At 45.6% G+C, this 16348-nt stretch overlaps 1 protein-coding gene across 1 annotated transcript in view; it reads left to right on the top strand.

Moving 5' to 3' along the window:
* REV1 (REV1 DNA directed polymerase) overlaps positions 1 to 16348 on the top strand; it is a 429753-nt gene that overhangs the window by 372884 nt on the left and 40521 nt on the right. Inside the window, exon 17 of the mRNA XM_069204390.1 lies at positions 9365 to 9486. Coding sequence (XP_069060491.1) covers positions 9365 to 9486 — 122 coding nt within the window. The remainder of the gene's footprint in view (positions 1 to 9364; positions 9487 to 16348) is intronic.

Genomic DNA, 16348 nt, shown 5'->3' with positions numbered 1-16348 from the left:
TGTAGCTGGGGTGGTCCCAGAGGGGTCCCCCACCACCAGGGATCTCCCATCAGAGGAGGAATCAGAGTCAGTTGCATCAGAACTTGTTCTCCCCTCCCCCACCCCGTGGTGCTCCCCTCACCCTCCATCCCACTGGTTTTTCCATTGGCATCGGAGAACATAGCCTCCAGGGTCCTGTGAGCTGCAGCCCCCTCGCTCACCGGTGTCCCTGCTCCTTCGCCAGATGATGCTAATGCACACATGGACAGGATGACAAAAGAAGAGGGGCGAAGAAAGAAAGGGAGCACAGGGTCAGTCACAGCAACAACAGCACAGATGGCATACACATCACTGTCACACACTGAGACTAAGAATGGCAGTAAGGACCACACTCTCATCCCATTGGCTAGGTACCACAGCAGGTAGGAGGCAAACACTGCCAACTGAGACCAACTAAGCCCTGTCTGACATGGAAAGCTAGCGACCTAGCTATCACAAGTATGCATTACACCCAGAATACCTAAGCTGGACAACCTAGCAATGTCTAAGCTGGCACATTAGGGCATCCACTGACTAGAACCCTGCACCCAAATCCCATGCCATGCAGCAAAGATGGTTGTCACACACACTATACTCACCCCCTTGTGGCTGATGTGATGCCCTCAAACGCCCATCCAGCTCTGGGTAGGCCACCGCCAGTATGCTAGCCATCAGGGGGGTCAGGTTCTGACTGGCACCCCTCTCTTGTTGGGAGGCTGTCCCCAGCTGGGCCTCAGCAATATTCCGGGCCCAGCATCTCAGGTCCTCCGACCGTTTCCTGCAGTGGGTACTCCGAAGGCTATGGACCCCCAGGGTCCACACGTCCTTGGCGATGACACGCCACAACCCCTTCTTCTGATTGACACTGACCTGCAGAGGAAAGACAAAGGGACACCCCTCATCAGGTACACACCTGACCCGTACCCCTACATGTACACTGTCACCTGCCATACCCCCAAACGACACACTGCCAGCAGACACACACATCTACATGCAGCCTTGTCGCATGCAACATACCCATCGTGTACTCGCCTGTTGGTCCGGAGACCCAGACAACTGCCCATACAGGGGTCGGACCCCGTCCACGAGCCGCTCCAACTCCTCCAACGTGAAGCCTGGGCCCCTTCCCCTGTTGCACAGGAAATGGCAGGTTCCAGACACAGGTCACAGCAGCGCCCGCAGTGGAGATTTAGTCCAAGTGAAGTGATAGACAGAAAATGGCGGTTACGTCCGCAGCAGTGAACACCGTCACCACCGGTGTTGATCATCATTGGTTCCTATACTCCATAGAGCTCAATGTTAGTCAATGAGGAATTACATGGCGGTGCAGACTGCCTCCCTCCATGACACATAACGTTGGTGGAGTGCTGTCACTTCCAGCTGTCCCTGCATACAGGACAGGCAGTTGCCATTTTCTACTGATAGTACACATGTATGTATTTGATAGTGCATCATTGGTGTCGATTATACACACCTAAACAATTCCAGTGTCCAACATGCAAACATGCTCTGTGTACACTGATGTTGTGTGTCCATAGTTCCTGTTGTCACTCCCTTCTTACTTTTGGTTCACAAAGGTACCAAGCACTGCGGATGAATAGGAGGAGGAGGCATGCTCCCGTGTACAGACCCCTTGTGGACTTGGCTACACTGGAGGACAGGCACATCATACTCATCTATCGTTTGGACTGGGCCACGATCACAGAGCTGTGTGCACAATTGGAGCCTGATCTGCTACCTGCCATTTGTTGCACCACAGTAATAACCCCCCTTGTGCAGGTACCGTCAGTGCTCCATTTCCTGGCAACAGGCTCTTTCCAGGTGACAGTGGGCTTGGCTGCAGGAATATCACAGCCAATGTTCTCTATTGTGCTTGCAAGGATTTTGTCTGCCTTGCTCAAACACATGTGCAGCTACATCGCATTCCCCTAGTTTGATGAATTCCCCACTGTGAAGGCTGGATTCTATGCAATGGGACACATACCACAAGCGATTGTGGCCATTGATGGCACCCATAATGCCTTCGTTCCGTCTCTCTTCCCCCCTCCCCCCCCACCCCCTAGGCCAATGAACAGGTGCCCAGGAATAGATCAACTCACTCAATGTCCAGATGATGTGCCCTGTTGACCAGTACATCTCTCACGTCCCTGCATAGTATCCTGGGTCGGTGCATGATGCCTTTAACATGAGGTATAGCAGCGTCCCACAGCTGATGGCACAACTACAGAGGCACAGAGTGTGGCTTATAGATGAGCCTGAGTCCCCACCCCCAATGTATGTCAGTGTATGCCTTCAGGAGTCATACCTCATGTCATTGTGCAAGGCTAATGTGTGTCCCTCACTTCTTCCAGGTGACTCCGACTACCCAAATCTGCCTTGGCTCTTGACCCCTGTAAGTAATCCTAGAACAGGGGCTGAGAATAGGTACAATGATGCTCCTGGGCGTACCAGAAAGATTATTGAAAAATCCTTCGGTCTCCTGAAGGCCAGGTTCAGGTGGATCCCTATGCCACTCCCCTGAGAAGGTCTGCAAGATTGTTGCTGTGTGCTGCATGTTGCACAATTTGGCCCTCAGACGCCATGTGTCCTATCTGCAGGAGGAGGGGGGTGACAGTGCACCTATGGCAGCAGTGAACAGTGAGGAGGTGGAAGAGGAGGAGGATGTGGACAATAGGACAGATATGATTCTGCAGTACTTCCAATGACACTCAGGTAAGACTGTTGAACTATATATTACTCCATTTAAGTTTTGTGCTGTGTGACTGTAGCATAACTCAGCCACTTACTTTGCATACCACCTGCTTGTCACCTATGCCTTCCCTTATTGCGGATGTTGGTGTGGTTTCAGTGGTGTAATGCTGTGATGTGTACATACTGCTGAGACATATATGTATTATGGTTCAACATGTTACTGGCCATTTGCTCAGGATCATGCAGTTTAATACAGTACAATACATTGTACATTTCCTCCAGGTAAGGTACTATTACTCAAGTGTCCAAGGGTGTTTATTTGAAAATTTGGTATACAATGAAAAGTGCAATGGAGTGGGGTGATGGTTGTGAATAGTCCAGTGTAGTGGGCCAGTCTGTTTGTAGCACAGATCCAGTGTCCAATGGGCCATAGGAAGGGGAGCAATGGCAGTTCAAAGTGGACAAGCTGACACAGTGGAACACCAGGGGGACATTCAGGAGGGGCTTATTTCCTGGCTGTGGTCTTGGTCTTGGCAACTGTCTCTGGTGTCTGTCTGGGTCACAGGGAATGTTTGCAGGTGGTTCACCTTCTGCAGGGTGAGGGGTGCTGGTGGCCTGTGGGTCCTGTGGCAGGGCCTCCTGTCCACTAGCTGCAGCAGATGGGGAGGGCTGCTGGGTGGAGTGGCTAGTGGAAGTGGCCCGCTGGTGTGCTGGTCCTCCCGCATGGTGTTGGCTATGTCACCCAGCACCCGTACAACGGAGGCCATGTTGGCATTTATGCCCAGCAACTGCTGCCTTACCTCCTGGTGGTGTACCCCCTGCAGCCACTGGTTCTCCTGCATGATGGTGATCACCCGACCCATCCTGTCCTGGGATTGTTGGTATGCTTCCAGGACATTTGTAAGTGCCTCCTGGGCAGTTGGTTCCCGGGCCTGTCCTCCCTCGGGGTCACAGCTGTCCTCTGAGTGTGCCTGGACCCTTGTGTCTGTGTCCCCTGAACGGTGTACCCACTCCGACTGACACCAGGACCCTCATCGTCTTGCCTGTGTGGTATGGACACGGTCCCCGTACAGGTGGGCACACTACTGATTGATTTGTCCTGGGGACAGAGGTGTGGGGTGTTGGCTGGCTGCTGTGGTGTTAGATTCAGGGTGGGGGGGCTGTGGTGGACTGGCTGTGGGATGGGGTAGCCAACTGACCAGTGGTCCAGATGGGCCAGGGAGTTCATCCAGATCCAGAGCTCCTGAGTTGCTGTCATCACTGGGGGTATCTTCTGGTGGGGGACTGGGTAGCCGTGACACCACCTCACCGCTGACATTGACTGGGGCACCTGTGGGGATGTAAGCGATGTGTTATGGTACATGTCAGTGACATATTCCTCATTGCTAGCTTTCCCAATGTTATTGCTGTTGTCCTATCAACTTTGGTTGTGTATGGTGATAGATTGTAGGATTGTTAGTTCTCCATGTGGTGCATGCATTGGTGGTGGGTGTGCATGCAGAGCTGGGAGGGATGTGCGTGCAGTGGGTGTGGCATGCAGGGCTTGGCATTTAGGTTTGTTAATTGGGGTGGTGCACTTTGTGGGATGGAGTGGGGTGATGGGATCAGGGTTGAGGGGTTGAGATAGCATGCAGGCATGGAGGGGTGATAGGTAGTAAATATTTACTCACCAGTGTACAGAGCTCCGGCTACTCCAGTAAGTCCCTCAGGATGCAGGATTGCCAAGACTTACTTTTCCCATGCTATCAGCTGTGGGAGAGGAGTTGGGGGTCCACTGCCAGTCCTCCTGATGGCGAGCTAGTGCCTTGCTGCAATGGAACGCACCTTTCCCCCGTAAGTCATTCCCCATCTTCATTGTGTTGTTCCTTGTGTGTGGATGTTGTCCCACGGCGTTCACCCTGTCCACCATCCTCCGCCATAGCTCCATCTTCCTGGCAATGGAGATCTGCCGTACCTGTGCTCCATACAGCTGTGGCTCTACCCTGAAAATGTCCTCCACCATGACCCTCAGCTCCTCATCAGTGAACCAGGGGTCCTTTTGTGGGGACAAGGGTGTTGTGTGAAGTGTGTTGTGCAGAGGGTGATGTGTGAAGTGGTGGGGTGTGTGGTGTGTGAATGAGGAATGTGTATTTGTGATGTGTGTGCAGTTCTCTCTGGGATTGGTGTGGCAAAGTGTGGTGGTCTTCTCGTGTTTGCAAAGGATTGTGGGTGATGTGGAGGGGTGTTATAAAGTGCTGTTGGTGGGTGTTTTTGTGTCAGGTGTGGGTTTTTTGTTCTGGCCACTGTTGTCTTGTATTGTTTTTGAACGGCCATATCTGTCATGGTGGTGCGCACCGCCTATGGTTTACTGCCGTTGAATCTCCGTTGTGGTGATTGGTGAGTCATTATTTGGAGAGTGTTGTTTTGCTGGTGTAATGGTATGGGTGGTAGTCCCGACAGTTTAGTACATTCAGTGAGTCTGGCAGATTTGTGGTTGTGGCTGTTTTCTGTCTGTTTTGTGTGTGTGTGTGTGTGTCATAATCTGGCGGACGTATGTTCGCCTCTGTGGTGGTATGTTGACAGCAGTCACCGCAGTGGTATTCGTTTTTTACCGCCAATGTCATAATGAGGGGCTATGTGCTTGGTATGGATTTTCCTTCTTGTTTTTGTCTTTTTTGCAAGAGCTGCATTAAAAGCCCTTTCTGGAGCCTTGATTCCAGTCCCTTATTTATAATTGGTCTCACTTTCCTTTGTAATTATGAGGGCAAGTAAACAGTAAGGGTCGAAGTCACAATAGTACATCTAACATTGGAACTTTCCACACAGGTGAATTTACATCTATCTCTATTCTAAAAGCTATGCCCATACACAATTGAGCAGCTTCAGGCAGACATTTACACCAAGTAGGCGGTGTATGAGCCCTACCACCTTACAGGAGGGGATGAGTGACATGTAAAACCCACAATATGTCCATAAAGTTACTACTATTCACTTGTAACTTTAGGGTCTTATTTCAGGTGTAAATTCTCCAAATGTAGCTTGGCGTAGCATAGGTATAGCTTACTTATGTAAAGCTATCAATTGAAAAGAAGATGGAAATGGATATCACTCAGAGAAAGTGACATACACTTAAGCACCTGGCAGCTCATAAATGGAGCATTCACCTTGGGTTTTGCCATCTTTGAGTAGTTGTGGACACCAGACATCAGCTGCAATCATGTTGTATGTCACTGCGTTTGCATGTGTGTATAGTTGTGTTTGGGAAGAGAAATGTTATGATGTCCCTGCATGTGTGTAGAGCAGTGTTAGATTACTTATTTTTTTAATAATTCTTTAACAGCATACATGTTATTTTCTACTTTTTTTAAAAAAGTATGTGTATCAGTTAATTTTATATTTCTCAAATATTATTTGGATTGGTAACTGCAGTGTATATCATTGTATGACTTTTTTACATTTTTTTTGTTTACATTTTTTACAAAATGATTTGCATGGGTGTGTGCATTGTCAAAAGCAGTTGTTTTTATTTTTTAAATATATTTTATTATAGTTTTTTGCAGGTTTTTGTAATATTTATCATTTGTATTCAAATAGACATCAATAAAAAATATTAATTTCTCAGTTCTTCAGACTCATCTCGTACATCTTTTGAAGCATAGTTCTGAGGAGTGAAAACAGTTCACCCTTATTGCAGCATGTTCTTACCTTATCCCTAGTGTTGCTACCTATGATCATTTTCAATTGTTTTCCCTTTAATTCATTTTTATTTGTTTATGTATTTGCTGTAGGAGTGTAGGTATTTGTACTGGTAGTGTTACTCGCTGACTTCATTGATTTCTGTTAAATTATTTTGCAGTACCTGTGAGTAGTCATGCGTGGTGAGTGACTTACTCCAAGGCATGGCTGTAGTAGATATGAGCATGTTTGGGCTATGGTATAAGTGGTGTTAGATTTTAGTGTAAAAGTAGTGAAATGCACGTGACTTACTCTTGTAGGTGTGTTTTTTGTATTTGCGCACCCCACCATCTGTCCTTCTTGGTTTTCTCTTGCTGCCTGTCACTTTTTAGGTTTGCTTGCGTGCCTTTATGTGCTGTGCTTGTAAAATCTTTTATGAGTAAAAAACAATCTTAAAAGAGGCTTAGAACCTGCCCCCCCTTACTTACCTGAACTTACCATTGGTTTATTCCAAGATTGCTCTAAATGACATGCTTCTGATTGGCCAGCACGTTGTCAGCTTTGACTTCCTGCTCTCTGCTTTGCCATCCATGCCGTCATGTGGAGCCTGGACCAAGTACAGCTTCGGGTCATTGGCTACTGGCCAGTGTCTTCTGCTTCGGAAGGAAGTTTTTATTTTTAATTTGGTGCTAATAAGATGGTTGCTTGGAGGTACTTTTGCAGTAAGCTGTGCGACCCTAAACGGCTTAAGTACTATGAAAGGGTTTTAAAGGGCTTAATTAGCATTGCTTGTATTGGGATTTTCAGCAAGGTACAAAATCAGATTACACCGTTGCTGCTTGCTCAGTCTTATGTTATTAGCATGCATTGTTGGGTTTCACAGACATTGTCATCTCTTGTGTGACTCGCTGTTAGTTTAGCGTAATTCTCGATTGTAGATAATAAAAAATAAAGTTTGTAAGAAAATGGTTTGACAGACTGTGAGGACTCTGGTGATATATTTGGGAGGGCACACAACTGCAGATGAAGCTTTGAGGGATTATGCTTTCCCTATTCAGGTGGCTGTTCCCTCACTTCACTCAGCACCCAATAAAGGACTCTAAAGACATGTTGGACACTTTTTAGTACTTGGAATGGAAATTCACTGACATTACTCTAGCTATTATATTGCATAATGCATATGTGGGTGTTGCATATTTAAGGATGTTCGCCATAAGAGTGCCGCTAGGATATGGATGTGTTTATTGATGCCCTTGAGACTGCGCCCTTCATTGTGACATCAGCTGGTGCAATGGAAGTGCAAAGCAGCAGGGGCAGAGCACGGAATAAGCCGGATACTGACTGTACAGTTGAAGACAGGATGAAGAAACAGCTCACACCAGCACTTCGAGATGGCTAGCCATGTAAAGTGTGCGATGCCAGTGTCGTACATCCGTCCATGTGTCCCACACCCATTCATGCTTCCCACCACACCAGTTTATGTATCCTACAATTAACCATCTATCTCGCACATCCACCTCGCACAAATTCTGCTCTGCTCAGTTCTCTAAATCTCACCAAGTGCAAGAGTGGAGAGGTTTTGGTGTTAGGTTCATAGTTGCTACTTTGGAATTGGGGAACTAGGTTCGCGTTTCTGAGTCTCCTCAACAATCTGTGGATTCTGAGCTAATCACTTGATCTCGCCGTACGTATAAAAATAAATTAATACAACCTTATGTAATGCAACTGGTGCTCACGTAAATCGTTGCAATACCTACCAGTGGAATTCGGTCTGCATAAAACTTCAAAATACAACAAGCATTGGCAAAGCCAATAAGTTCAAACTCCACGAAATCTGTTGGTGTTGTTGATAATTTTTAGAGATGTCTCATTGCAGTGCTAGCTGCTGTGCAGCATGTCTTAAGTCTTCTTTTAAAATTGGAGCCCTCCCCAGTATCCCAGGTCCAATCATGATGTGTTGTTCCAGTCCAGGTTTTTATTTGAAGTCTGAGACTTCAGGGAATGTTTATTACATTATAAAACAAGACTACAAGTTCCAGAATTCAAAGAAAAAAAACATGAACTGTAGTAGTGCATCACGCATGGACCTTGGAAATATGGTGGCTATGACCACATGAACAAAAAACATTGACAAAGACAATAGATTTTCCATAGGGGAGTGAAACCTGTTGGTTTTGCCAATGCTTACTAGTGAATATCACCCATTTAACAGCCATTTCACCTTGCCACTTCCACATTGATAAAGACCTATGTGTGTGTAGTTTTCATGGTGAAGAACTCCGCCCATGAGGCAGATGATAGACATTAGCATAGGTGTATGTTGGTACCTATGTATAGTGCATTTATGAGTAGGTGAACTCGTACTCTACGACTATTAGTTGACATACCTATAAATTCTGTGTGGAATCTGGTTCTGTTTCTGGGAGGTCAGGCACTCTAGCCACCACCACCCTCCATTATACATGCTGTCATACTGTGGGGAGTTTCACTTTGGGAAAGCTGCCCTTTACCTCCGTCTCTACGACGTCATAAGATGTAAAAATCAAATTCCAGGGAATTTTGAATAATAAAAGTGCCACATCTTTTGTCTACAGACATTTCAAGAAACACAATGTAACAATATGCCCAACAAAATAACACAATCGGTTTTTGAAATGTTTATTCTGCTAATGGTTTAAGAACCCGTAAGGAAGATAGTAATTTCTTTGAAAAATGTTTTGCCGAGTTTTGCTTTGACGAGATTTGTATAGTTATGCATCAAGGCAAAGATATCAACATTTAAAGCTGTTTTCTTCAACATGTTTTTTGCACGGGGCATTTCTGTCAGAGTACAATTCTCGCTCTGTCTTTTTTTATGAAGACCTCAATTGGATTTGAATTGTTAATTAGAAATTGTGAGGACTATGCTCCTTACTTTTGATTTCCATACTTGTCATATTTGTAGCTGCTATGAGTTGTGTGACATTTTCTTTTTTAATTACATACTTTTCGCAATGTCTAGGGTCCGGTCTAAGCCCAACAGCCTGCAAAATAGTCTCACCAGCCAAGCCCAATAGTCTTCACACACCCATTAATGCAAAGACGAGACCGAATTTCAACATCGATGTTCCATCTCCATCCCAGGTAATAGTCTCTCAGTTTCTTGCAGTCAAGTACTGTTTGGCTTTCGCTAAGGGTAGGGAAGCGACATACTTTTTAGTAGACGACAGTACTATGGATTTTATAGAACAAACTAATCAAACCTATGTTTCACACATTATTTCAAGCAATTATGATTCCCTGCAATGAGTTTCACATTAGGCTTGTGAAAATGTATAATTTTACACTTTGTTTTTTTCATAAATATTTAAACTGTAGGAGTGAATCTTGATAATATTAAATGTGAATTAACAAAGTTTGCAATTAGTTTGTTCATGACTCGTAAGTAATACAAAGTGTACGTATTTTCTCTGATTGCTAATGTTTAAACTGTATCTTTTATTTCTTTTATTAGAAGAAAAACACATCACTCACCCCAAATACATTTTAATTAGCAATACTTGTCACTTTTGGCAAAAACACACACACCGCTTATTTACAGAAGTTGCTTTGGCGTGCAGACTGGAGCTCTGCCAAAAGTCCTAGCAATTGGCTTTTTTTTTTAACCAATTTTTATTTTCTTTATTGAATTTTCATTTTACAAAAATGAGAAATTTTATTCAGATAAGTCAGTCATGCGACAATTGCATTATCATTAAACCCTTTGTAACAATCATGCATATAAAAACAATAAGTCACAACAGATACAGCTCAATAGAGTGACAGTAAAGCATGATAATTGTAATATGCGGTCTTCCCTGTGTAAATGTGTTTGCTTATTTGGGGCCCGTAGGAATGGGCAATGACTGCCATCTTGCGGCTTGGACAAAGGCCCAGAATACCTTACTCACAAATGACATGTAAGGGGTGCTGCAGCAGTGTACTTGGATGGGATGTAGGAAGTAAGGAAGATAGGTGATAGAATGTGGGGGGCAGGAAAAAGGAGGGGGGCTGTAATCTTGGCTGTTGGTGTGATATTTGTGTATTAGTGAGCACCCATGATTTCTAGTCAGGAATTTTCTCTGCATATACTTTGAAGCCTTTGCGCCTCCCCCCATTTGAGTGCTACAGTCTCCGCCCTTCTCCATTTGAGTGTTGCCACACACTAGCGTCTCAATTCCGGTAGTGTCTGGGCCTTCCAATGCATCACTATCAGTCTGCAGGGTATTAATAAAGCCAGATCGAGGAAACTGTTCAGGGCCTGTGCAGATTTTGTGTTTAAACAGCCCAGCAACGACCCTTCCACTTTTGTACACATCATGGCATCCTGTCACCTTCCTCGGGGCATTAGCAATGTCACTCAACAAGACTTGCACCACCGCGAAGTCCAGAACACATATGCCATGTCAGTGGAGGGTTGCTGGCAGTGTTGGCAGTTTGAGACAGTGCCAAACATTTTGTGGAGATTCTGCAGCGTGACACATGCCCGGTGGAGGATGTTGTGATGTATGTATTGAAACTTTGCATTACAAGATGGTTTCCTTGGGTATCTGAGCGCCCTACCCTATTTCTTTTCCGTGAATTCCCACCTCACGTACTGCTCCCAGCATCTATGGATCAAGGACAAAGGACCTTGTGTGGTAAATGCCAAAGCCTGAGTGAGTCAGGTGATTAGGCGGTGGCCATTTCCTATTGCATGTGCATAAATGGGTGCTGTTACGGCTCTGTATCTGCAGTGTGCCATAACTGAGCAAGTTCTGCCGTTAAGTGGCCATATGCCGAGAAATAGCCAGCCGATAACTCACAATCTGCCTGTAGTTGTGTAAGAACACTGTTATGAAATAGAACTCCCAGGGTGTCCACTCCAGCAGTCTCCCACACCCATAAGCCCTCTCTCCCAGTTGTGTTATGAAAAGATGCAATAGAGCACAACAGGATTCCAGGAGATTAGGGAAGGATAGATAGCATTAGTCACAGACTGTGGTGATAACACTCATGAGCTATGTGCAGTAGGTTGTTAGACTTGAGGGGGGGGGGGTTCTTCAGCAAGAAAACCTCTTGCACTATCCGATTTGCATGTTTGATGGAGGGTAGTCCTAGTTCTTCCAGCAGACGGCCGCTAGCCAGTGAGCTGGCCATTGGAGTTGCACTGCCAGGTAATGGCAAAATTGGGGGCTCCTAGTTCTCTGCTCTCCACAGGTAGCTGCAGCGTATGCAGCACAACCCTAGGCCTGCCTGTATTACAGATAAAACTGCCCAGCATAGAATGAAGTGTATGAAATGTAGTCCCGGGGATGGGTATAGTAAGGTTGTGAAAATAATACAGAAGGTATGGGAGCATCACCGTCTTCAATTCAGGCACTCCCTTGGACTGTGAGCGGTAGCGTACCTCAGAAAGTCATTTGAGGGCGAAAGGAGGCAATAGCTGTAGTGAGATTTCCATCAGTGAGGTCCGGAGCTGAATGTTCGAAATGTATGCCCAAGTAACAAAATGTACTGGGTGCCCAACGCAGCAGGTGTGTATTTACCAACATCTGACGTGGGTATTCTGGGTGTAGTGGAAACAGGCAGGATTTGTCCCAGTTCACCCCCAGGCCACTCAGAACGCTGACAAGATATTTCTAATATAAGAGATGCAATATCTGATATCGCTGATGTAGATTAGTGCATCATCCTCATATAATGAGACTGTGTGCGTCTCGCCGTTTAGCTGGATACCCCACCCTCAACCTTGTAGCCGGAATCTTTGTGCCAGCGGCTCCATGGCTAGTGAAGATAGGAGCGGAGAAAGGGGACAGCCCTGCTGCGTCCCTCTGCTCATCTGGAATCAGAGCAAGGTGCATTGCCCAATCTTTACACATGCTGTGGGCTCTGTGTAGAAGAGGCAAATAAGTCTTTCAATTGACCCATGATACTCAACGAGGTGAGTGTTGTAAATAAATGCTCCCAATCTAGCATGTCAAATGCCCTTTCTAAATCCAGTACCATGCAAGCGGCGTACGGACAGTGCGTGGGAGAAATCTCCATAATCCTGTGTAACCTGCGGATGTTGAGTGTGGTGGGTCTATTTGGAATTAATACCTTCTGATCCAGGTGAACTATTATAGGCATTTGTCCGAGAAGTCGGGTGACTATGATCTTGCTCAGTATCTAATAGATTGACCCTAACATAAACAATGGGTGATACTAAGTTAGCTCCATAGGATCCTTTTTGGGTTTGGGGAGGGAAATCAGGAGGGACTCCTGGAGTGTCTCTGAAAGGCGGCCCTCTGTAAGTGCAGCCTGAGACAGTTCCAGAAGCTTAGGGGCGAGGAGATGTTCAAATGCTTTATAGAATTGTATGGGGAGCGCATTGAGCCCCTGGGTCTTACTGGTGGCATTCCCTCTGATTGCTCCCCGTACTTGTATTGTGAGAGGCATGTAAAGTTCCTCTCTGATGTGGACCTCAATTACAGGTAATATAATTAGGCTACGAAAATCACGGATATGGGTTGACGGTCCATGGGAGGAGGTTCATAGACAGCACAGTAGTGGGCGGTGAATGCATTATGAATGTCCGTTTCATTAGTGACTAGGTGTGTAGGAGATAGTCTGATCATCATGATTGGGGAGGGTGGTGCAGCACTATGCAGGAGCCATGTCAAGAGTCGGCCTGACTTGTTCCCTTCCGTATGCATTTTCGCCTTGTAGGATCTGAAGTCTAGGCATTGCAGCTGTTCCATTAACTGTGCGTGTCACTCTGTAGCTGCTGCCAGTGTTTGCTGCCTCACTGGGTCCGAGTGGGCTGCAACCTCCAGCGCTCCCAAAGAAGCCTCCTTGTGCATCAGGTCCCTGGGTAAATCTGCTCTGACCCCTACCACTGCGCGGATACAGTGGCCTCTAAGTGCAACTTTCAATGCCTTCCACACCACTTATAGTGATATTGCAGTACCCCAATTTTCCATGATATAACGGAAAACAGTCTCCTGCGTGGCTTCCATGGAAACCTGGTCCTCAAGTACAGCAGGCTGTAGGTGCCACTTGGGGAGCGGTGGACGCGGTGCTCCCCATTCCAAATGCAGCTGCAGTGGATTATTGTCTGAAAAGGTTTTTCCCTAAGTATACGGCCGTGATGAATTGTAGTGGGATTGCAGGAGGGCATAGGGATGTGGTCAAGCCTGACATAGAGGTTGTGTGATGGTGACTAATAAGAATATTCTCTGACACACGGATGAATTGTGCACCAGCTATCTAAAAGCATCCAGTGCTCAAGCCACTGGGAAAAATTAGTGTCAGCTGTCAGCATAGGGGAGGACGGAGTTTGAGGTGAGACCTATCTAAGTGTACGCAACGTGCAGCACTGACTGAAGTGATGGAAGGTTCGCTAGCAATGTCGACATAGTCAGCGAAACTGCACTGGGGGGCACCACCACCACCAACCGCCAAAGTCAGAAGCGGGAAAGGGGAAGCTGCAGCGGTCCTTCAGCAGTCCTGGTCGGTGACCATCAGCTCAGTGCATACTGCATGCCGGCCAGGCCTGCAGTCTCCTATGCTGTAGCACAGGCCCCCACAGAGTGCTGCACAGGTAAGGAGCTGGGCATTTCAACCTCTGGTTTTTGATTGCACCCAGTTCGGAGCAGGTGCCAGGCGTGGCGGCACCCCCACTTACATGTGAGGCTCTCACACTCGATTCAGCTGTCTCCTGTGACAGCTTAGTTCCAACCTCCTCAGGCTGCTATGGAGGCCGCATAAATGTGGTTGGCCGACAGGTCAAAGAAAACAGTAGCTTTATATTCATGCCATACCAAAATTCAGTTCAGAAGTTGCCACTGTACTTCCACGCTACAATCAAGCCCATTGCAAAGCTAGGAGAGCGCGGAAGGCAGCGGGTGTTGTCTGATCATGGGTTCCCGACAGCAGCAGCTTCAAAACACGACCCCCATCTTGCAGCTGTTGGCCCATCCTAGATACAGTCTTGTGACAGAATCTTTCTAGATTTGTTATGTCCAAAAAGACACACCATATTTACTTAATTGTCAGCCAGCAAAATTTAGCATGGGTTGATGATGAACAAAGGCTTCTTCTGTCTTTAGGAATAAATAATATGTGATCATTTTAGACTACTGCCATAAATGTACAGTAGTGTTCCACAGGATGACTCCCAAAACATTTGTTATAAACTGTGTTGGTAATGTTTCTGCAGGGCAGTAGCTCATGCATGTCCAGTGTCTGCCCAGAATGGGCACATCCATGACAGCTATACAGGCTAGCTATGAATGATTGAATTTATGATCCATAGTAAATATGATATTTTCTTTGTCAGCACACATTCTGTCAAAGAGGTTTTAGATGACTAGTAGTCTGTCTTGGCTGTCAGCTGCTGAGCCGATTAAAACATTTTTTTCATTACTGGAATATCAATAAGAAAAGGCGAATCAGCTTGCGTAGAAGTATTTTTAGTATTTGTTTTGGATTCTGAAATGTCCTTACTGCAGGATGTTCCCTCCTGTTCTTATCTTTTCCTCAAATGATCCAAAGTCGCTGGCTAACAAGATGAATGGGCCTTAGCAGCAGACTCAGTATATCGCTCTTTTGATGTTTAATGCTACCTTTCCTAGTTGTTACATAAATATAATTCTAGTTTCCAATTTTTGACTGGCACCAGATTCGTTGTTGCAGAGATATCTTCTCTCATTAAGGGGATGCCCAGTTGTCCATCATGACCCTTCAGTGTTTTCTTCAGCAGTGTGACACAAATGTCAGATGTATTTGGATGATGGTTAGCGCAAAGGCAAGCTATACATAATGGGTGCCACTTAATTCTGCCTTTTGCAATAGACAGATTCCTTTTTCTCTCCTGGCTGTAACCAGAAATGAAGACCCTAATCCTAGTGTGCACAATCTCTAAAAGGAATTTAAGTGCAATATCTGACAAGCATTTGCAATGCAACGGGTCTTGCATTTGCTCGAGTTAGAGCTATTAGTGTTGTAAACTCCTAACCAGACTTTTCTTGCCATATAAATTGAAAGAAAAAAAAAAAAACATGATCAGGCTGAAATTGAAAACCCAAAAACTGAGCGTGACCGCGCTATGCATACCCCTTGCCATCGTGCTGCGTGGAAAATAAAAAGATAAAGTAGTGCAGAAACCAGACTGAAAACATCGAGTCTCGTACGTTTTCAGTAGTTGACCGGTGCGCTTGAGGAGGGCTTAACACCTGAAAAGGCATGATGTATGCATGCTTTACACTAATGAAAGCAAGCGGATTTTAAAAGGCAAGCTCACGAACCAATGAAAGTGACAGGCGTGACATGGGCATGGTTACAAGCCCAAAGAGAGATTACAACAGGGATGGAGCGCTTGTGCGCTCGACCCTAAAATTAGGTTAAAGATGATATAAATGTTGACTAATAAGTCAAGGGTTCAAAAATTCCTGCAGTTGAAGACTCAGGAGATGTGAGGTGGTCTCTGGCACTCCACGTCATTGTCCACAGTGTGGGTCAGGTACTCATATTGGATAGACTGTATATAAAATCTGTGTTTGTGTAATGCTAGTTGATAAAATTGTTACGAGGCAGAGGGTTCCTAGCCTGACAACACTGGAATATTCAAGCATGTTAATATGAACAATACTAGGTCTGGAGAACTGTAGTACAAGTAAGTAGGCAGCTATCCAGAAATTCTGACATGGATGTGGCACTTCTGGATCTGTTATCCACCTTTGCAATTGCAGTAGGTCTCTATGCATATTCCCCAGAGTTAATGCCATAAGCTTTTAAGTACTTTAATGCATATTTTTTAAATGTCCAAATATAAAGTACAATGACTAAAGAAATGAGGGTCTAAACTTTTACAGGTGTCATATTTCACTCACTTTTCAGAATGTTTACACTTTCTACCACCTCTTTGTTTTGCTCTGTCCTTCCTACTGCCAGATTTTGAAAGCTAAAATCTTGAATAACAAAGTCTGTAATTTGAGTTCCTAAT

Source organism: Pleurodeles waltl, chromosome 8, assembly GCF_031143425.1.
Source record: "Pleurodeles waltl isolate 20211129_DDA chromosome 8, aPleWal1.hap1.20221129, whole genome shotgun sequence".
NCBI lineage: Eukaryota > Metazoa > Chordata > Amphibia > Caudata > Salamandridae > Pleurodeles > Pleurodeles waltl.
The sequence above is the reverse complement of the archived record's forward strand: the minus strand, read 5'-3'. Positions and strand labels throughout refer to the sequence as shown.